The sequence below is a fragment of the Pongo pygmaeus genome, chromosome 1, assembly GCF_028885625.2.
Source record: "Pongo pygmaeus isolate AG05252 chromosome 1, NHGRI_mPonPyg2-v2.0_pri, whole genome shotgun sequence".
NCBI lineage: Eukaryota > Metazoa > Chordata > Mammalia > Primates > Hominidae > Pongo > Pongo pygmaeus.
In genome coordinates this window covers 197409141-197431541 of record NC_072373.2, presented here as the reverse complement: position 1 = coordinate 197431541, position 22401 = coordinate 197409141, and the positions used below count along the sequence as shown (strand labels likewise).

Sequence of the window (22401 nt, the reverse complement as noted above, 5' to 3'; positions counted from 1 at the left end):
TTAGAAAGGTTAAATCACTTGCTTAGGGTTGCAGTTGCTCAGGGGAGAAAGCAGGGGTCCATTTGGGTCACTGGGATCAATCGCTGAGAACATAGAAGGAAAGATCAAGGAAATGCAAACTGCAGCTTGAGAAGCACTGAGTTGGGACACCCAGGTGAACACTGCTGTCCAGGGGACACACAATATCTGAGGGCAGCACTCAGCAAGGGGGCTGGGCCAGGGTCACTGTGTGAGAGAGGACGCACGGAGGCTTGGAGCAGATCGCAGTGACAGCTCACCTCTGCAAGGCTGGGTGGCCTCATTGGTGTGAATCAGATGCACCACATCTTCTTTTAGGAGTAGGTTTGGTTCCCTCCCTCTTTGCTACATATAACAAACTCAGGTGGGGCCTGGTTTTCATTTTCTTCCATAAAGGGAAAATTAAGGTCCAGAAAGTGAAAAGAACTGCCCAGAGTCCTATAGGCCAGTGGTGCACCTGCGCACGTGGCCTGCACTCCAGCAGCAGGAGAGGAGGCAGCACGTGGGGCGTTCGTTCTTGCCTGGGGGCTCCCCAGGGCTCACTCCCCAATCTCAGCATCCTCCTCCTCCCCTGTCAGCTCAGGGTCCTGCCAGTCATTCCCTGCCTCCTGGGGCACCAGGCTTTCCAGTCCCTAGTTCTACCCTCTGGGGATCAACTAATCAGCTTGTTTCTCCTCCAGTAAGTATCCGTGTTCTTTAGGTGAAAAGTCCCAACCTACTGCAAGTTTTCAGGGTGCACCTTCAGTAGGCATTTGCCATTCCTGTTTACACTTTACATCAAGGCATTTGCACGGCGGGTAATGGGTGGGGTTGGGCTTTGAGTAGGACTGTCTGATCCCTCAGCCAGAGCTTCCAGCATGGCATTTGGGCTCCATTTGACCTGGGCCTAGCTCAACCCTGAGGCTCATCTCACAAGGTTCTCGGCCCTGTTATTTCTCCCCGTGGGCTTGGCTTCTTCCCTTCCCACTCTGTTCAGCTCCTGTCTGAGCTCCTGGAGGGCTGGCTGCAGCTGGGCTTCTCTGGCTCCTAGAAGCCTGGTCAAACCCCGTACTGGGAGCTGGCAAGGCTGCCTCGGGAGATGCACCGTGGGAGGTGTGCGAGGTACTGCGTAAGGTACTACAGGAGCACGAAAAGGCTGGAGGAGCTTTCTCCCCTTCTGTGGCTGTCCCACCCTCTTCACCAGCCTCCTCCCAACCAGGGTAGGGCAAACCGATGCTTATTCTGGGCTCTGGGCCTCAGCCAGGGCACACAGGCAGAGTTGGTCTTGTGAACTCCTGTGGTCAGGCCTGGGAGGGTACTGAGACCCAGGACTGGGTGGGACCCACCAGCTCCTCCTGCCCTTCCTATGCCCCAGCCTGGGAGCCCGTAGTCTGTGGAGGCCCCTGACCAGTCCACTCCTCCACATTTCTTGTTCAGGTTCTACCTGCAGAAGGTGGTCCCTCAAGCTCCACCCTGTGCCCTGCTCCCCACTCTCCTTGGCTTCAAGAAAGGGTTAAAGATCAGCCATGAGGTCTTAAAGGGGCACAGTTTCCTAGTCCTAGACCATCAGTCCCAGTGGGGATAGAGGGAGCTCTCAGTTACAGTCGGGGAGGGAATGTACCTCCGGGTCTCTGCTTTCCGGCTCGCCAAGGGGGTTTAGAGTTAAGGGAAGCAAGGGGAGTCCAGCTTTTCGTTGGCTACAAAATCTTGTGGAATACAACCTCCTCCACCCCGGTGTCCATGCACACGGATTTTCTTTCTTCCCCTCTTGGAGCCACCTTTCCCCAGGACTGGAGGCTCAGCTGGTACTCCTGGGCTCACTCTGGTGCCTCCCCTTGGTACTATTTTAGCCATCAGACTGGATCCCTCTTAGCTCAGCTGTCCCCAAGCTTTCTTCCTCTCCATACCATTGTCCCCACTCACCTGAGTCCCTCCTTGAGAGCCATATGGGGAAGCAGGTAGGATGGCCTGGAGCAAACTTTCCCAGCTTAGAGCTGGGGAAGAAATGGCCTGCTCCTGGAGACCTGGAACAAGCAGCTCCTTCCCCTTTACCTCAGGAGCTGCACCCACAGGAGCAGTCAGGATGGACTGCCTGCGAGGGACCTGCCGGGGATGTGACCTTTTGGGGGAAGCTGGCCCCAAGGTGGAGTGGGGCTGGCAACCCTTTTGAGGCCAATCACCTGGAAGAGGGTGGGTCTGAGTAGGCCAGTTCTGGTTGGCTGGAGGCTCTGTCATTTTGTACAGACTCCTCTTCCCTCCCCAGGGGAAGTGTCTTTGGTTCTTGGGAACAGCTGGCAATCAAGGTATGGTGTTTGCCACCCAGGAAAAGCCGTTCTGCACAGAGCCTCAGCCAGATCTGAAGGGCACTCGGCATCTGTGACCTTGGACAGTTCACCTAGTGGAGCCCTTTACCTTCTCAGTAGAATGTACACCAGTACGTACACCAGTCACCCAGGGGAGAGAACCGTGTAAGATCGTGGATGTTGAACTGCTGTGGTTTACTCTGGGCAGTGCTTTTTAAAGTTCCAGTTGTGACCTATCTGAAGGCCGTGTAATGAGTTTAGTGGGTTGTGACCAAGATTTTTAAAATATGAACAGGAATACAATGGAAAAGAAAATATTCTGTATTGTACATAAGGGTAGGTTTTGTTTCATGAAATGTTTGTTTCAGTTGATAGATATTGAAGTGTGTATACAAGGTTGGGAAATATTTCTTTAAATTGTGGATCATGATGGAAATAGGTCTGTGAAATTCAGTGTGAAGTGTGAACAACAGGAATAGCAAATGCCTATTGCAGGTGCACCCTGCAAACTTGCAGTAGGTTGGAGCTTTTCATCTAAAGAAGATGGATACTTATTGGTGTGAATCAAATTTACCACATCTTTTAGGAGTAGGTTTGGTTCCCTCCCTCTTTGCTACACACAACAAACTCAGGTGGGGCCTGGTTTTCGTTTTCTTCCGTAAAGGGAAAATTAAGGTCCAGAAAGTGAAAAGAACCGCCCAGAGTCCTATAGGCCAGTGGTGCACCTGCGCACATGGCCTGCACTCCAGCAGCAGGAGAGGAGGCACCACATGGGGCGTTCGTTCTTGCCTGGGGGCTCCCCAGGGCTCACTCCCCAATCTCAGCATCCTCCTCCTCCCCTGTCACCTCAGGGTCCTGCCAGCCATTCCCTGCCTCCTGGGACAGGCTTTCCAGTCCCTAGTTCTACCCTCTGGGGATCAACTAATCAGTGTGTTTCTCCTCCAAGAAAGTTACATTTTAATAGGCTTTCCAAAGAGGAGTTATTAAGATGTGAGTGTTGGTTCTTGAAAGTTACTTTCAAGTAAGTAATTGTCCTTTAGAGACTGTGATTCAGTAGGTTGTGGCCTGACCCTCAAACCACCCCCACCCCTGCTTTTTTTTTTTTTTTAAAATAGGGTTTTGTCTGTCACCTGGGTTGGGGGTGCAGTGGTGCAATCATAGCTCACTGCAGCCTTGAACTCTTGGGCTCAAGCGATGGACCTCAGCCTCCAGAATAGCTGGGATTACAGGTATGTACCACCTTGCCATTTTTTAATATTTTTTGTAGATATGGGGTCTCCCTATGTTGCCCAGGTTGGTCTCAAACTCTTGGCCTCAAGCAATCCTCCCACCTCGGCCTCCCCAAAGTGCTGGGTTTACAGATGTGAGCAGCCATAACCTAAATTTTTAGCAGGTGGAAATGGTCCCTTAAGGAAAAACCTGATGAAGGGGGAGGAGCAGTGAGGCCAAGCTGCCCCTTTTTCCCCTCCCCCTATAGATGTGGGGTAGATTTCACTCCACGCAAGAGGGCACGTGGTTATTCTGTGCTTCACCCCAGTCTCATTTCTAGCACAGTGCCTGGTTCAGAGGCATGTGGTCAACACAGGCCACGGTTAGCAGCACACACGTCTAATCCAGCCAGCTCACCTGCCTCTCATTTGCACTTCCATGTTCATGCTTGTGCCTTTGCACTTACTGCCTTGGTCTGGAATGCCCTCTCCTTCTTTATTCAAGGCTTAGATGCCTCATCTCTGCCCTAATCATTTTCTATTTGAAAATGCATGCATGCAAAAGTGCTTAGTGAACCAAGCCATCCCAAGGCTATTCTGGATGCTGTGCAGCTCTGTCGAGAGGTGTGTGCTGGAAGATGGGAGAGTCTGGGTTCTGCCCCAGGTGTCCAGAGGCTGCTAGCCCAACAGTCATCATCTCCCAAGTGGGAATGGCGGGTAGGGGGACGCAGAGCAGAAAGGGCTTCTGGACCCTCTCACTCCAAGGGACATCGTGTGAAGAAAGCTGGTATCTACCCGTGTGAACTGCAGCTGAGGGCACCCTCAAATGACCCAGCCCCAGAAAAGTGTGGAGGATATGCTGTCCACTTAAGGTCCCTTCCCCAGCCCAGGGACCCACCTGTCTCTGTATGGGTGAAAAGTAGCCATTTGGGCTCAGAGACAGGCATTCCTAGGGGAGAAAGGCACCAAAGAGACAGATTTTACAGATTTATTTTTAAAAAACAAAAACAAAGGTTAAAAAAGTCCTTCATTTCCAACCCTGCCTGGGGGTGTGGGTGGGGAATAGAATAAGCTCAGAAAGGTGCCTACCTCCTTTCTGCAAAGGACATGGCAGGTCAGAGGCAGGCCCTCGCCCTTTCTGCCCTGCCTCCTCCTCAGGTAGCTCAAATTGCTGCTAGGAAGATTTATAGGCAAGGAAATGTGGGAGTGGGAGGCCAAGAGCTGCCTTCTTCACATCAACAGAAACTCCAGCTGTTCTCTCCCCTTAGTTCTCTGAGCCTCACCACCGGGACTCCCAGGGTGGGCGGGCAGGCAGGCCAGGAGGCTCAGCCCTCTGGGCTATGTTGCTCAGACCACCGCAGCTTTCTTAATGCTCTTTGTGAACCAGGAGGGCAGTCAGGGGAACTTCACAGTGCGGGGAGGGGTGTCTGGAAAGGAAACTCTGAAGCGCCGTCTCTTTCTGACCTTGCCTCTGCACTGAGGCTGCCATTCTTGGCTATTCCCCATCCTGAGGCTGAGTGGAGTCCAGGACAAAGCACTAAGTGGCTGTTTGCTACAAAACACCTGGAGATGCCAGAGAGTAGCCGTTGGCCTATCTGTCAGTCCAGGCTCCCACACAGTCACACAGTCATACACACAGCGTTAAGGCGTCTGTGCCAGCAGGCACGGCCCGGCTGGGCCCAGCTTCTCTCTCTCCACCTGCAGAGGGTGTAGGGGGGAGAACCCTGGCTGCTGCAGAAACAGGCTGAAGGGGGAGAAGCTGACAACGGAAGAGTTAACCAGGCCTGGAGAAAGAAGTGGGAGGAAGGAAGGCAAGGGCTTTCCAGGCCTCCATCCAGGCCTGCTGGCTGCCCTTGAAGTAACCCAACTCAGGTTGGGGAGCCCTGACCATATACCCCCTGGAAAATGGGGGACAGAAAGAGGGGAAGAGAGCGGGGCTAGAGTATTGGGACTTTGGAGGAAGCCAGTGCTATCAATATTTACAAGCATAAAGCCCCATCTTCTGTGCCACCTACCTCTCTGCCCCTCCCACAGAAATGAAAGGCCCCTGAGAGCCATGGAGGAGGTGCCCAGACCTCCTCACCAGCTACACCCCTAGGGAGAGCCCCTGCCCTCCAACTGGCCCCATTTCTGGGCCCCTCAGGAATGTCTGTCTGGCTCTGCTCAGTCGGGAGGAGGCGCCCTGGGCCAGAATCCTGGCTGCCGCCAGCCCTAGGAGTCCTTGAGCATGCTGATGCGGGCGTAGATCTTCAGGGCGGGCCCCAGCTTGATGTTCATGGCGCTCATCAGGTGGTCCTCCTTGAGCAGCAGCAGGGCTTGCCCGTCGATTTCCTGGGCACGGAATTCCTCTGCTATCTCCTGGCAGCCTGAGGGGGTACCACCAAAGACAGTGTCAATCCAAGCCGCCAGTGTTCACCTCTGGCAGCCACTGCATCTAGTTATCTAGATCTAGTTATCTGCATCCATTATTTCCTTTAGTCCTCATAACCACACCTTGAGGAAGGCGCTGCTGTTCTTATTTTGCAGCTTGAGAGAGGCTGTGCAACTCACCCACAGCAGCCTCGATCTGGGCCTCCTCCTATGTGCCCCTGTTCAGACCCCTGCTCTGTGAACTTGGCGGACCCATGTCCACTAAAGTGCTGAGGAAGTGACAGCGTGTGATTTCTGAGGCTAGATCATAAAGAGCACAGCAGTTCTCACCTCACTCTTCTGCCTGGGTTACTGCAGAGTAAGCCAGCTACCAGTAAGCCACCCCAGCAACCCTTTGGAGAGGCACGCGTGGAAAGCAGCCAAGGCCCTGGTGGTCCCCGGCCTCCTTGCCGTGTGAGTGAACCGTGCTGGAAGTGGGTTTTCTGGCTCCAGACCTCAGACGCTGCAGCCTGTATGGCGTCTTCCCTGAGACCTCATATGACCTCAAACTCATACACTGGGTTTGTGGAAGGGAGCAGATAACCTCTCTGTTTCCAGGTCTTCAGACTAAGAGGAACTGGACACCAGGAGCCTCATACCAGGACTGCCCAGCCGAGCCACTCGATTCCTGACCCACATGGCCCTTGAGATGACAAGTGATTGCTGCTTAAAGTCACTGAGTTCTGGAGTAATTTACATCACGGCAATAGGTAACTAATGCAGATTCTGGTACCTGGAAAAGGAGTGGTGACATAAAACAGCTCTATAGATGTGGGCATGGCCTCAGAACTGGCCACAGGCAGGAGCCGGAAGGACTCTGTGGAAAGCATGAGTGTCTAAGGTGCTTTGAGAGACTGTATATAGAAGTCTCATGGCCTTTAGGGAAGCTGCTGGGGAGGCCTAAAGGAAAGTGAGGAAACTCTTAGTGGAGATTGGAAGAAACAGGGTCTCTGTTATGAAATAAAAGAACATTTTGTAAAAATGTGGTTGGTAGCAGAAATGTAAGTTGAATGTACCCCATGAAGTGGGTGGTCTAGCTAAGGAGATTTTCAGGCAGAATGTGTAAGGTGTTGCTTGGCTTCTTACTGCTGCTCACAGTAAAATAGGAGAGAGAGAAGGTAAAAACAAACAAAACTGTTCAACATAAAGGAACCGGGATCTGCTGGTTTTAAAAATGCCCAGCCTCTCCAGATGGCACATGATGCTAACATTAAGAAATGGTTTCTAGGCAAAGATCAAATTCAGGGCACAGTCAAGAAAACATGGTCTACAGATTAAACTTAGGATGTGACTTAAATCTTTTTGTTAAGACTTAAGAAAGATCTAAAGTGATGCCTCAAAGAGCTATTCAATCCAAAGGCTCCTGATGGATTTTCTAGGCATGCCTCACAGATCCTCTTTTCAACAGCAGGGTTTCTAAGAATGTGAAGGGCACTGTCCATGCTGCCCTTCAGCTTCAGAAGAATACCAATGCAGACAACAGCTTACCCTTGAAGATAATTCTGGGTGTGGTTTTTGTCTAATGGAATGGACCCCAACAAGATTCCCAGAAAACCCACAATTATTTTAAGAAATACTGAATTAATGATTTTAAGAGTCAAAGGTAGGCCGGGCACAGTGGCTCACGCCTATAATCCCAGCACTTTAGGAGGCTGAGGTGGGTGGATCGCCTGAGGTAAGGAGTTTGAGACCAGCCTGCCAACATGGTGAAACCCCATCTCTACTAAAAATACAAAAATTAGCTGTGTGTGGTGGCGCATGTCTGTAATCCCAGCTACTTGAGAGGCTGAGGCAGAAGAATTGCTTGAACCCAGGAGGCGGAGGTTGCAGTGAGCCGAGATCACGACATTGCACAATAGCCTGGGTGACAGAGCAAGCCTCTATCTCACAAAAAAAAAAAAAAAAAAAAAAAAGGCAAAGGTAATATAAAATAAAAAGCAGGAAGTAGGCTGAGAAAACGACTACACTGAAAATACAGGCTACTTTTCACAGAAAAGGAAGGAGAACTCAGAGGGCAGAGCCAAGACAGAAATCACTCCCAGGCTTTGAGTCCCAATTGAGGAAATGCCACCATAAACCCTAGCAGATTTCGGAACTGGAATGGATCAGCGACTCTTGTATGCTCCCTGTTTCTTCCCTTTTTGGATGGGCATGTCTGTAATGGTTATCCTATGGCTGTCCCACTGTACATTGGGTTTGTGGAAAGGAGCAGATAGCCTCTCTCTAGTTGTCAGATCTTCAGACTGAGAGGACCTATACTTGAAGAACTGGACCCCAGGAACCTCATCTCATCTCAATGACGAGAGCCTGGACTTCAAACTGATGCTGTCATGGGACTAAACTGTCGGAGATTTGGTGGGGTGGGGGTATTCTGCAAGAGGAAGGAACACAAATTTCTGGGGGTCATGGTGAACTACATGGCTTGTCTCTGAATGGCTCCCAATAATCCTTGCTTCCCAGTTCATGCCCTCTCACAATGAGTAAGACTGACCTGTGTGACCAGTAAGATATTGTGAAAAATTATAATTAAAAAAATATATTGTGAAAATGCCAGTACGTGGCTTCAGAGGCTAGATCATAAAGGGCACAGTGGCTTCTACCTTGCGCTCCTGGAACCCTACCTGTGGGGACATCCCACTGCCATGCATATCATGAGAACACTCGAGCAGCCCTCTGGAGAGGCCCATGTAGACAGGAACCAAGGCCTCTTGCCAACAGCCAGTCCAGGGCAAATCACGTGAGTGAGGCACCTTGGAAGAGATCCCACAGCTCTTCAGTATTCACATGACCTCAGCCTTGGCTGATAGCTTAATTGCAACCTCATAAGAGACCTGAGGCAGAACAGCCCAGGAAGCCACTCCTGAATTCCTTACCCACAGCAACTGTGTAATAAAAATTTTGGGGATGAAGAGATAACATACTAGGTTAAGTGACAGAGCCAGAATTTGAACCCAGTTCTGTGTGACTCAGAAGTCTGTGCTCTTAACCACACTGCAGTCCCTGAGAAAGAGGCTTGTGGTTGCCATGAATACCTGACCTGGTCGGTGTATGAGTGAGACTGGCAGAAAAACAGTAATGCATCCGGGCCCCACTGACGGCATTTGTGAATGATGTAAGGCTTGCGTCTTATAGCTGGCTCCTAGATCCTGGGCCTCACCACCACTTGTGCTCCACCACGCAGGGCTCTGTGCCATGTCTGGCCATGCCACAGACTTCCCTATCTTCATGCCTCTGCACGTGTGCCCTCTTGCAGTCTCTCCATCCAGCAAAGGCATACTTGTCTACTGTCATTTAGTTTACATTTTCTTAATTAAAAAAATTTTTTTTTTTTGGTAGAGACAGGTCTCGCCATGTTGCCCAGGCTAGTCTCAAACTCCTGACCTCAAGCAATCCTCCCACCTCAGCCTCCCAAAGTGCTGGGACTACAAGTGTGAGCCACCACACCTGGCTATTTTCTTAATTTTGATGTTCTTGACACATATCCTACACTCTACCTGACTCCCCTCCTAATCTCTCCCAGGAGAGAGACAGAGTTAATTATATTATCATCTCTGTATTTCACACAGATCACTTCCCATGCCAGAAAATATACAGAATTACAGCTATGGAATATTTATAGTTTGCATTCTATGCTGAATATAAGCAAGCTCTTATAGGCAGGGAGCTCATCTCACTCATTTCTGTACCCCAGTTCCTGAACCTGAGTCATTAACTGAACTACCTAATCCTCCTGGTGGTGGGAGGGTCTCTCATTTTCTCTTTCCTTGCTATTCCAGGGAGACATGGAATTTCCAAGGGCCTTACCTGGCAGAGAGCGGATGAATTCATAGACGTCTTCTACGTTCCACTTGGTGGGCTCACTTGGCAGGAAGTGGTGTCCCATGCCCACCAGGTCCCGCATATGCATGTCGGGGAGCTCCAGGTCCCGCTGGCCTTGTCGCCGGCGGGAAGTAGATGAGCTGGCTGAGATGGGTGACAAGGGTTCCTCATAGCTTGAGTTATCTGAGCAACGGCTGGAGTCTTCCTGGCTGTGTGTTAGCTGCAAAGCAGCAGTGACCGAAAGGGGCACAGTGCCTGTTGGCTGGGAGCAGAGAGTTTTCTTTGGGATGGGGGAACAAACCATCTCTAGCAGCAGTGATGAACAAAAGAGGTATTTCTCCTTTTTTCTACTTGGCCTACTACCACACGTCTGAGTTCCCAGATCTAACAGCATCTTCCATGCTGTCCTGTCTCCTACCCTAGGCAGAGTTAGTCCCTCTGAGTATTGTAGTGTCTACCACACAATACTGCAATTATCTTTTTCTAAACATGAGTTTTAAAGCAGGGCTCTGAGTTCTAGGAGGTGATCACAGAGCCACTTGAAATGGCATGTAAAATTTCTTCTGTATGTACATAGCTTTGGACCATTCTTAAGGAGGTTTAAAACAAAAACAACAGGCAAAATTATACATAAGGTTATAAAACATCACACCACGCTGTGGAGTTCCTTTAAGGGAAGACTGTGTCCTTAGAGCCTAGTGCCTAACAGAGTTTCTGGCATACAGCTGGTGCTAAAAAATATTTAATGACTGAAAACCCATGTTCCTGGTAGAGACCTTCAAGAACTCTGTGCTCTCGTGTTCAGGGAGGCAAAAAGGTGGCAAAACAAAGGGTGGAGGCTGCCTTCTCACCCAGCCCTCCACGTAAGGCAGGAGGTTACCTGAGCAGCCCAGGGGAGACCCCATTTCCATGGCCCCAGAAGCCAAGGATGGAGGCAAACTGGAAGGGGGGGTGATGTTGAGGCAAGGCCACGGAAGGGGGCAGGGAACCTTGTAAGCACCCATGGGTCTAAATGAAGGGACCTACTGGGGTGCAGAAGGCTCGACTGGACAGGTCTACAAGGAATGAGAGCACAGCAGAGTGTGCTGAAGTCGGCAGCTGGGGGGGACCGTGAGGTCGAGGGCCATGGAAGGGAAGCTGTGGGGACTGTGGGGATGGAGCTTCAGGCTCTGCCGGCCTCTTACCTGCTTCTTGGTATCCTTGGTAAGTGGTGGCAGACTGGCTTTGCTGGCCCGACGGCGGTTGTGGGTCGCAGCTCCTGCCTTCTGCAGCTTGCTCCGGTCTGAGTGGAAAAGTCCCACCCGTTTGGTGCATCCCACGTTGTACCTTCAGGGACAGGGGAACGGGGGATGTCACATTAGTCATTGTGCTTACGGGCCGTAGGCAGAATGAGCACAGCCAAGCTGTCTGACAAAATTTGAGTCCATCTATTGGTTCAGATCCTAACTCCATCACTAACTACTAGCTGTGTGACTTTGGGTTTAAGTCACTTAAGCCCTGATCCTCCGTTTCCTTATCTGGAGTTGGGGGTAATACCACTCACTTTCTAGGTCTGGTCTTACAACATGAGATAATGTCTGTAAAATGTTTGAGACACCTGGACTTGGACCAGGGCGAGAGCTCACACCTGACTTATTCCACTATAAATGTTACCCTGTGATGGGAAACTACTGTCCACTGTCCTGCTGGGGAGTGGCCTGGCTGCCCCAACAGCCTGAGGGGAATGAGGTCTGATGATAGCTGAACTCTAGCTTGGCATGCAGAGCACCTCTGTCTGGGACCTAGAGATTTCTTCTCTTCTGGGATTTCAGGGCTTCAAGGTCAGCTGCTGCTTCCATTGTGGTACAAAGACCACACACGGCTTTAGAATTGGACAAGCCTCAATCCCCAGGCCCATGGCTTAGCTATTAGCTATGTCATCTGAGGCACTACTACTCCTTTGTGCTTTGGCTTCCTAACCTGTATAAAGAGGACAATAGTAATACCTGTCTTGGGAGTTATTTTGAAGATGAAATAATCTTATCAATTGACTGGCACAGTGACTAGCACACAGCAGGTTCTCAGGAAATGACAGTGGTTTTTATGATGACCATTAGTGATCTATGCTGGGCAAGAGCTCACCAAGGGAATACTATAGCTGTGGTTCTGGGCAAGGCTTACCCTAACAAGGCAGGGGCTGTCAAGGCTAGGAAAGGCAAATGGGTGCCAGTGGAGCCCAGGAGGGCCAGCCGAGCCAAAGCACTGCGGCTTTTCCTTGGACTCCCGCTGCTCTCTCCCACCTGCTCTTAGGGGTTCTGGCTTCTCGTGCTTGTTGAATTAGGGATGCCATCCTGCTTCCAGGTGGGTTGAGGAACTAGCAAACTGGAGACGCCACCCCTATGGGCCTCCTGGGGTAGACTATTAATGGCAGGAGGTGGGACATAAAGTGCAGTCCTGGGGAAATGGAGGGGGCTGGGGCCACTCACCTCTTTGCACAAGCCATGGAACAGAAGCGCTTGGAACGCTTGAACTTATAGGCAAAGTCCACCCGGCCACAGAGCTCACACTTGAGTTTGAGGGGAGCACCCTCCTCTTTGGATTCTAAAAGTATAGAAATGGGTAGGGTGGAGAATGAGAAATTCCTGCAGGACTGTGGCCAGCCCCACCGTGAGGCCTCCCTACTCCATCCTGCCTGGTCCTCCTGCTCCCACAGCTGTGACATGCAGCAGCATTCTAGCATGGAAAATGCCAGTGGTTCTCACCCCTGGAATGCACTCAAGGGTGTCTGGGGATGCCCCTTGTATACTTGACATTTTTTTCTTCCACGTGGTCTGAGTCTGAGGCAAAACACAGGTCGGGGAGAATCAGTATCAAATGACTGTGGAAGAAAGCAGGAGCCCCCAGGAAATACTCTAGATGCTGTCACAGCTGCTCTGCTGGCATCATCACACCTTGATCTATGCAGCTGGCTGCTGACCCAATAAAAGACCTCAGAAGCCCACGCTCCTACAGCTGTGCAGCCCTGTCAGTGCTTCATGTGGAAAGAGCAGCCTTGCCTGGCCTCTGCTGTGACCCAGAGGTGGCCCCAGTCTCAAGGCAGGGACGAAGGGCAGGACTTGCCTGGGGCCACTCCTACAGTCATGCTTAAAACTTGCCAATGATTCCCACAGGAAAAGCCATTCTTGGGATCCTGTGGTTGGCTGGAGGGGGATTGGGGGAGCAGAGGACACATGGTTCCCCTGATTTCCCCTATCCCTCTTTTTGAGGGAAGGAGGCCGAGGAGGTGCTGGGGCAAATGTTTACAGACTCACTGGCTCAGGGTTCCTCTGGGGAAACAGAGAGAGGAAGTGTGTGAGGCCTGCCTTTCTAGCCACGCTGGGAGGCCGAGAGATTCAGGGTCTGAGATGCCCACCTTGCAGATAGGGCTCCTCCATCTCCGAGTCAGTGGTGGTGGTGTGATCCTGCTGTGGAAGTTTCTCAGGCAGGAACCCCTGTGCATACTTCTTCTTGAGATTCCCCACCAGCAGGGACGAGCGTCCCACCTAGAGGACAGGTGACACGGAGGCCGTGAGGGTCAGGTGGGAGCGGCTTCCTTGCTATCCATCCTCATCACAATTACACATATAAAGTATCCAGGCACAGAGGCCAGCCCTCCTCAAACCTTCCCCCATGTCATCATCCAAGTGTGCTGGGCTCAAGGCCCTATTTTGCTGGTTGGCTCACGAGGTAAGATGCTAATGGGCAAAGTACAGGGATGGCTTCTGTCCAGGACCAACGGATGGCTCAGGAGATTAGGAAAATGTCTATTCCAGTAAGAGTCTAAGGGCTGAGATCAGGTTTCCCACAGTGCCAGATCAAGCACCAAGACCCAGTACCCACGCATCTCCAGGCAAGGACAGAGCGGAGTCTGTGTGAGGCTGTACATATAAGAGAGAGACTCAGCACCCATTTTCTGATTTTTTACTGTTCTCCACCTTACCCCAATGCCTGACCCAAGCCAGAGGTACAGGCCATCACAGAGGACAGCAGGAAAAAACGGACCCTGGGCCACACAGCCAATGACCTCTCAGTTGTCAGAACCCCAGAGCAGCTTATTTACGCGTTTGGATCTCCTTTTGCGGCCTTTGTTTAGGCAGCCTGGTAGCCAGTCACGTGGCACCGACTCTAGGACGATGCTGGGGGTGCTATGCAATCTGTCTCCACCTCATGAGATCAGGTGGTTTCTAGTGTTACTCTAGGAGGCCCAGTCTAACAGGGAAGGGATGTAACAGAGCTAGAGCAACTTCTAGCTAAGGTGTTCCAGGCAAATTTCTTTGCCACTGGCCTCGGACAACCTCCAGTGGGAAAGAAGACAAGAAGCTATGTGTCTTTTGGCATTTTACAGGAGCAGTTCACCCATCTCAGTTAATCAAGCTCCGCGTCTTCTGCAGACTAATCAAACCACCCATGGAACCAAAGAATGAGGAAAAGGCAGATGGTATCCCAGAAAGGTGTCTCTCCAACAGCCAGATACTTTTCATCAGAACAGAGGCTGGTATGCCCCTGGCTCTGGGCTCCTCCACGCCCACAGGGCAGTACCACTGTCTCCAGTGCACACTGCACAGAAGCAGCTCTGGGTGCTTTGGTCGATAACCCATCTTCGTGGCTCTTGGATATTTCTTGTTAGTTTTAGGCTTCCATTGTGACCTTTCTGAGTGCCCCTCAATCTCATTAACTCCCCTTTCAAGGCTCTATCCCCAGAAAACAAGCTTCGGGTTGTGACCCTGCTCCCTCACATTCATTTCTGATACACGTATCTTGAGAATTCTGTTCTGTGCAATTCCTTTTGTTCCTAACTGGCCGAAGTTTTGCCATTCAGAGGTTTTGGCATTCAAAACTCAATGAAATCTAATTTCCCGAAACCCATCATCTCTCACCAAATATCCCACAGTGAACTCCCTTTTAACCAAGGGTTCACACATCATCAGGCAGGGACACACCTGAGTTTGTGTGGGAAACTTCTAACCAAGGGTCTTGCCAATTATTCCTGATCACTGACCCCCCTCTTCTGGACCTTGGAAAGATAATCCTAGAAAGAAATGGCTCTATATTCTTTGGGGGAGGAAGTTAGCAAGGAAAGAGCAAATTGTTCACATTTTCAGAAATTTTACATGGAAATGTAAAAATATTCTAAGACACATCCAAAATATACTTAAAAAAAAAGGGGAAAAGAAGTAGTCCGTACCGGGAAAGGCTCCGCCCCCTCCTGGATCACAAACCCTTCGATAACATGCGTCAGGATTTGGGGTTTCACAATGGCCTGTGGTGGTTTATTCTCACCATTCTGGGGGGCAGTGCCGGCGATGCTGGAGGCAGAGTTTCCGTTCCCTGAGGTCATGCCGGGGCTGCTGAGGTCGGTCAGTGCATGAACAATGCCCTGCCCTGTCTCTGCATGAGAGAGAGTAGGAAAACAAAGCAGGGGAGATCAGAACCAGAGTCCACGCCCAGGGAGGGACAGCAAGGACTCAAACTGCGCCTGGCTTTTTCCGTGGGGCCAAGCGACAATGCAAACCAAGCAGTCCCCTCCCCTCAGTGACCCATTTAAAAGTGGCACAGTTTCAATGGACACATCACCAAGTATGAGTATAGTCAGTTCCACAACAACGCATGCAGCTAATCAGCTAGCAGTGTTTCTTCATTTCCCAACCATGCTATGAACAGTTAACCCGGTTAAACAGACGGGAATTCTATGAGGAGTTAAGACCTTGGTCGATACTGATTTGAACAAATAAGGTTAATACTCAGTTTGAGGGAGAAAAGTATTCAAGGTGACATCTAAAACCAGGACAAGAAGCTGAGCTAGGTATAGGGCTTTGAGTGTGATAAAGAGAGGTTAAATGAAGCTTCTACGAGGTTCCTTAGAGGAGGGATTTTAAGAGCCCTGTGAAATGTCAAAACACTGAACCCCAGAAATTGATGCCAAGGGAATGCAGGTACTGAACCCCAAGTAAACACTATCATGTAGATTTGACTATTCAGAGACCGGTTATCTGGGGTCAGTGCATTGAAATATGCAGAAATTCCATTTCTCTGCTAAGAAGGCTGCTAGGCAGAGCTGAGATTTTCTCTGCTGTTTCTGCTGAGCTGAGTGCTCTCAAAAACAGTCCTCATGCCCAGATGTCAGCTTCTTATCTAATCTGATCCTCACCAAATCATAGATCCTCTGTCTCTCTGTGGACAACCTTTCCTAATTCTCCTTCCCCATGGGCCTGCTAGCCTTCCTCTAAAAGACCTAACAGAGTGCTCCAGAAAGTGAAATTAGATGCCTATACACAACCACACCAGTGAACTTCCTCTCTTCCACTTCAAACAGCATCGCTCATGAGCTGTCTCATTGTCTTAGACGTGCAAGACTTCATCTCCTCACTTCTGTAACTCTCTCCCGCCCCCTTCCCAGGGCTGTTCTCTACCACCACCAACTGCCCCGTGAGCTGAGGCTGCCTTTAACCTGGAACTTCCTAAAAAGGAAAAAAAAAGAAAGAAAAAGCCATTTCTTTATTGCAACAAGTCCATTAATATAAAGCATAGCCCAGTGAGGTATGCGTGATATATACTTTAAAAATGATTTCAGCACACTTGTTAAGTAATCTTTGCATAAAACTTTATATGAAGATGCTCATATTTCATGTTAAAGATCCATAATACCACCACAGAATAGGAATTCTTTGTGCTTAATTATATAGTATGGAAAAGTCAAAATAGACACGTTTTAGAAAAGGTGGTTAAGGGCCAGACATGGTGGCTCACACCTGTAATCTCAGCACTTTGGGAGGCTGAGGCGGGTGGATCACCAGGTCAAGAGTTGAAGACCAGCCTGGCCAACATGGTGAAACCCTGTCTCTACTAAGAATACAAAAATTATCCGGGCATGGTGGTGCGTGCCTGTAATCCCAGCTACTTGGGAGGCTGAGGCAGGAGAACTGCTTGAACCCAGGAGGTGGAGGCTGCAGTGAGCTGAGATCGCGCCACTCCCCTCCAGCCTGGGCGACAGAGCAAGACTCCGTCTTGGGGCGGGGCGGGGGAAAAAGAAAAGGTGGTTTATGACTAGTTCATAATGGGTCTTGGTCCACTCAAGCTCATGTTTTTTTTTTTTTTGAGACGGAGTCTCATTCTGTCACCCAGGCTGGAATGCAGTGGTGCGACCTATGCTCACTGCAACCTCCGCCTCTCAGGTTCAAGCGATTCTCCTGCCTCAGCCTCCTGAGTAGCTGGGATTACAGGCATGCATCACCATACCAGGCTAATTTTTGTATTTTTAGTAGAGACTGGGTTTCACCATGTTGGCCAGGCTGGTCTCGAACTCCTGATCTCAGGTGGTCCACCTGCCTCAGCCTCGCAAAGTGCTGGGATTACAGGCATGAGCCACAGCGCCCAGCCTCAAGCTCATGTTCTTACTGGTGGTTCTAATGCTAACTAAACCAGGATAAACCTTTAATGAACAAGAGTTGACTATGATGCATGTCTTTAGTACTCAGTCCTCCATAATTCAGCTACATAATAAACTTCCGAGCTGAGCAGGGGCCATCTAAGAGAAAGGACCAATGAAGTTTTTTTTTTGTTTGAGACACAGTTATACCAGTAAGTTAGAAAATTTCCATTAAGTGCCTATATTCACTTGAAAAATTTTTTTTAAACAGCTTTGGCTTTTCTGTAGAGATGGAAACATTTCCTTTCTTTTAGAATTAGTCTTTCCAATTGTAAAGGTGTCTGAGAACTTGAGAGCTTGTCTGGAGGTTCTAGCAGGGGAGGGCAGCTACTCGTATGCCCTTGACTGAGGGACGGCCCTCCTCTACGGGATGGTCGTCCTCTTTGACCCAGCTGCTGGTTCAGGAGGGACGCACATGGAGCAGTGAAGGAGGAAGGGGACACCTGCCTAGCCAGCCAGATCAGCGGAATCAACTCTGCCTATCAATAGGGTGACAGGTGTCGCAGCCAGATGGCCCTCACATCCATGTTTGAGAACTTAGGAAAAAAACCCCTTCCCTCACAATCTATGAATAACTAGGAGGACTGAGTTGATGATTCAATCAAATTAAGTTTCTGTGCTTTTAAATTTTAAATATTTAAGTCTGCCTTTACACAATTACATTCTCTGCTTTTATGTTTTGCATATGCTAAGAAACATCTATTTTATTTAAAATGAATTACTAACATAGAAAGATTACTATGAAAGCTAAAATTTTATTTTTTAGATGATGGCTATTTCCTCCCAATTAGAGCCTGGTAAAATATTCCCTGATGAGTCTAATGAACTGCAGATTATACAATTATAGGATTGGAAAGTCTGGTTCGATCTCTTACCAATGCTTGAACATTTTCTATAATATGCCCACCCAATGATTTTCTGGCATTTGTTTGAATACCTCCAGCGACAAAGAAACTCACTACTCTGGAAGCAGTTTGTTGCCACCTTGGACGGCTCATTAGTGATTCCTTATATAATGAGCCCAAAATCTGTCTTTCTATTAATTTCTGCCCAATTATCCTCGTTCTGTTCCTGAAACTCACAGAGAACAAGGCCAGTCAGATTTGTCTAACAGGCAGAGACACGGGCTTAGACCTGGCTTAGAGACTGGTCTCTATCACTGAGTCAACTGCAGGCAAGTCATTGTCCCTCTCTAAGCCTCAGCTTCATTGGCTGTGAAATAAGGATCCTACGCCTACCTTAGAGTGCTGCTGTGAGGACTAATGAGCCAGTGAAAGGCAGCGCATGCTAGCTTACGAGGAAATGCTTGAGAATGTTCCTGGTGTCATGAAGATGTCACTCATGACCACTGTCTTCTCTCCTCCAGGACAGAAGGAGGAGGTATTTCTTACATAAAAAGGCTACAAATTCGTAATCATCCTAGGCCCTCTCTGCCTACATCTTTTAACATCAGGTACCTAGTTAATACTAAGCATCATCTGTCAGGTGTAGTCATGTAAGAGATCTGGTTGGTAAGATTTTTGGTTTTCTGTGTTTGCTTTAAAGACAGTCGTATCTCTGACTGAGAGCATAGGTAGAAAGTAATAATTCCCTTGTTTCAGTTTAATGAATTCCTCCATGGAATTAATCCATTCTCCTCTTCATTCTGGGATCACTCCCACCTCCTGCCTCTTTCGCTGATAGTCATCAGAAAACAGCACCCCTCTGACCTTGTCTTGTGGGATCCCTCTATCCTGGCTTGACTTCCCTGCCCCCATCCCCCTTCCTATCTCAGATCTATGCCTATTAATGTTCACTGCAAGACAGAAGATCACTCTTGAGGTCAGATTGTGTCTTCATGCCAGATACATTCGTGAGCAGATATGGCCACCAGCTCAAAGGCTACAGAGCCAATGCTTAACTCTGGGAAGCAAAACTTTTTGGAATTTGAGGTTGTTTTTTAAAAAAGATCTTGTTAAGAGAGAGAACACACTAAAAAACTCTTGCACCACGTTAGAAACTACCACTCCCCATTGTAACCCAGGGCAGATCAAAGGAGACAGAATCCAAGGGACAGATGGGAGAGTGTTTTATGAATATACAAAGGTTCACAGCTATTTCGCTTTGCAGTCATCTTGTAGGCCAATAGCTCCTCATCTGCTTTAGTAACAAAGGAGTCTGGGCTATTCCTGGAATGACCGAACACAATCTCGCCCCCTGCCAAGCTCAGCACACTGAGATTAATTTAATCTGCTTCCCGCTCTCCCAGACTGCTTTTCGGCCTTTGGGGGAAAGCAGCTTAACAGTGAAACTTGCAGAAACCTGCCCTGCTGGCCCTGAGGCCAGATAAAAGAGACAAAGAAATACTCTGAATCTGGTTCCTTACTCAATTCCCTTGACCAGTTCAGAGGCTATAAGTGCTGCCAGGGATTCCCACAGGTCTCAAATGCCTGTATACAGTCAGGCACCTGAAACCGAAAGGTGGAGGCAGGATAAGGCGGGTGGGAGAGGCTGGGGGAGGGGAGTAAAGCCAGGCTTCGGTGGGGGGAAGGGGGACGTAGAATCTTGGCCTTTAGTTGACGCTGACCACAAAGGGCCAAGTATTCCGGTCAGAATGAACAGAGCAGCATGTTCCACGGAGTCTTGCCTAACATATGTCTCAACTTCTAGGCTGTTTCTCATTTCTGGTCTCATTCACAGGCTCTGGTACAAACAGCCCTTACAGGGGTGGGATAAAACAGGAAGGACTACCCAGCTCCTGTTTGTGAAATTATCTGCTTTGGGACTGGTCACGTCTCCTAAGCAGAGCAGACTTCTCTAGGCAGGGGGCTACCACTCAGTCACCTCGAGATCTTCGGGGGCTAACCCCATGTCCAAAATATGATAGGTGCTTAATGACCATTAAACTGGAATGTGTGGCATCCATGATCTCAGTCTTCACTGTCTACACAGAGTACAGGACTGCCTAGTGCCAAGATAAGCAATTTGGCACTAGCTGAAATTTACAAATTGCTTTCTGAAGCTATGATGTTTTGAGAGCAGCTAGGCTGGTGGTACCTGCCTACCGGAGCGGCATTTCTAGGTACCTGATTATGAAGAATAAGAGCTATTCTTTGGCCCATGTCTTCCTGTTACAGTGGGGATTTCCTCAGCAGAAAAGAGGTACAGGCAGACCTCTGAATTCCCTGTCCCCTTTGAAACATTTTTGCCAGACCCAGGCACTTGGCAACGCAGGATGACCTCTAGAGGCAGAGGCAGGGAGGCTCCTAGGACCAGTGGCTTGATATCCAGAGCTGATGGGCTCTCCAGCCTGCTGAGGACAGACGTCAGGCTGGTGCCAGTTATGCACAATTGGGCCACTTCAGAGCCAGTGCTGATGTTTTGTTTTGTTATACTGGAATACAGCTTAATACAGGTCGAGTATCCCTTATCCAAAATGCCTGGGACCAGAAGTGTTTCTAATTTTGGATTTTTTCAGGTTTTAGAATATTTGCATTATACTTACTGGGTAAGCATCCCAAATCCAAAAATCTGAAATGCTCCAATGAGCATTTCCTTTTGAGTATCATGTAGGTGCTCAAAAAGTTTGGGATTTTGCAGCATTTTGGATCTGGGATGCTCAATCTGTACTAACATCTGCAACAGGTATTTCAGATGCCTAGCACTCATTCTATCTGACCCTAAGATAGCCCGAAGACATGGCTTCAAAGGCAATGGAGACCAAACGGAGTTTTTCCTTCTACCCCCTCAGCTTGGTCAATGGCTGATTTCCACCTTATCATGAGAAGAGAGTATGTATTTTAACTTAAAAGACTTCTATTTACTGTTTGGTTGCAGCAGGAGTATGACAGAGCTCATGAAGTGAATAAAGAATTTAAAGAAGCAGAGTAGATGATAACATGGCTCATTTTCTTACAACAAATTCTGCTCAACAAATGGCAAACAAGGTCACCTATAAAACCCAAAGCCCAGTCTCCAAGCCCCCAGCACTGAAGTCATGCTCACTGTGCTTCATTCAGTTCAGCAGGCCCAGCCATGTGGCCAGGGTGGTCTCCGCAGGGTTCCCAAGGAACCATTTGCTCTAGTAACCACCTCAGTGGAGCACTGCAGAGTGATGCCCAGTTAAACCATATCCAGGAGACAGCAGCAAACACAGCACATACCTGGTTCAACCAACAGGCCGTACTGCAGTGCGGTAAGCTGAGGACAGAGTGCCCAGTCCTCATGGAAAGATCTGGGGCCACACTTTACAATTTCTTTGGTTATATTTGGGCCCCCAAAGAAATGAATGCCACTGAAAGTGAGGAAGGCAAGAGATTTCACAAACACCTGTTTGTTGACACCTTCCCCCAGGGTGGGGCGAGTGAAGGGTAGGAAAGTGACTGAGAGGGAGTTGCGGGGAGGAAGGAGGGGAACAGGCAGGCTGAGCTCTATCTGGGACCCTGACAGAGTCCATCAATTAGAGATTCATTTGGTTAACAATTTCTTTAAAATGCAAGTATACATCTTACAGTCATTCACACTTTACTGTGAATTACTCGACTCAGATAAACAGATTGCTTTCCTCCCAATTTAGGGATGGGGTGGGGGAGGGGGTGGGTAGTGATTGTTTTGGATCACAGGGCACTAGATCCCAGAGGATTAAAGTTAGAAGGGCCCTGAGTTTAACATCTTAAATGTCCTAGATGAAGCAACTTGGCCTCAGAGGTGAGGTGATTTGCCCAAGGTCACAAAAGGCAGGCAGTGGCAGAACCCACACTAGAACCCAGTGCTTTAGACTTTTCCGGGTGGGCCACACAGGTGGAGGGAGGGCTGCGCCGATTAGCCGTGGATAGCACGAGGGCACTTGGGAAAAGAGGACAAGACATGTAAACTGTATTCTGGGACCTTCTGAGGCAGAGGCCAGATATCACATGTGGGCTGGAGCATTTGGGTTGGGAAGCACAGGATGATCTAGATGAGTGATTCCCAAATTGGGATTCCTGGATGACTAAGCAGGATCCCTGAATCTAGTTAATCAGGACACACAAGCCGGATTCAATATCTCAAGAAGCCGAAAAGGAAACAGCACATAATACATACCTTCAGGAGGGCAAAACATGCTATTATTTAATATCATGTTACCATGTTTCCCAAATTCTAAAATGCGGTCAGTTATTAAGATGACCCATTTCCCCCACAAGGAATTTACACATTGATTACGTGTGCATCTCAAGTACGGATTGTAAAAGTGTGCATTTTA

The 22401-nt window shown here is 49.1% G+C and overlaps 1 protein-coding gene across 6 annotated transcripts in view; it reads right to left on the bottom strand.

Moving 5' to 3' along the window:
- Nucleotides 1-4482: 4482 nt before the first annotated feature.
- The window catches only part of PHC2 (polyhomeotic homolog 2), a 106606-nt gene continuing 88687 nt past the window's right edge, over nt 4483-22401 (bottom strand). For 5 of the 6 annotated variants that reach the window (XM_054463749.2, XM_054463765.2, XM_054463757.2 and 2 more), the window contains 6 exons: nt 14940-15142; nt 13128-13257; nt 12202-12316; nt 10921-11062; nt 9722-9998; nt 4483-5874 (listed from right to left, as the gene is read on the bottom strand). In XM_054463749.2, the coding sequence (XP_054319724.1) occupies nt 5720-5874; nt 9722-9998; nt 10921-11062; nt 12202-12316; nt 13128-13257; nt 14940-15142 (1022 nt within the window). In that variant the 3' untranslated portion in view covers nt 4483-5719. Of the gene's footprint in view, nt 5875-9721; nt 9999-10920; nt 11063-12201; nt 12317-13127; nt 13258-14939; nt 15143-16036; nt 16209-22401 lie in introns of those variants that run through there. The other variant, XM_054463798.1, reaches the window with a different exon arrangement.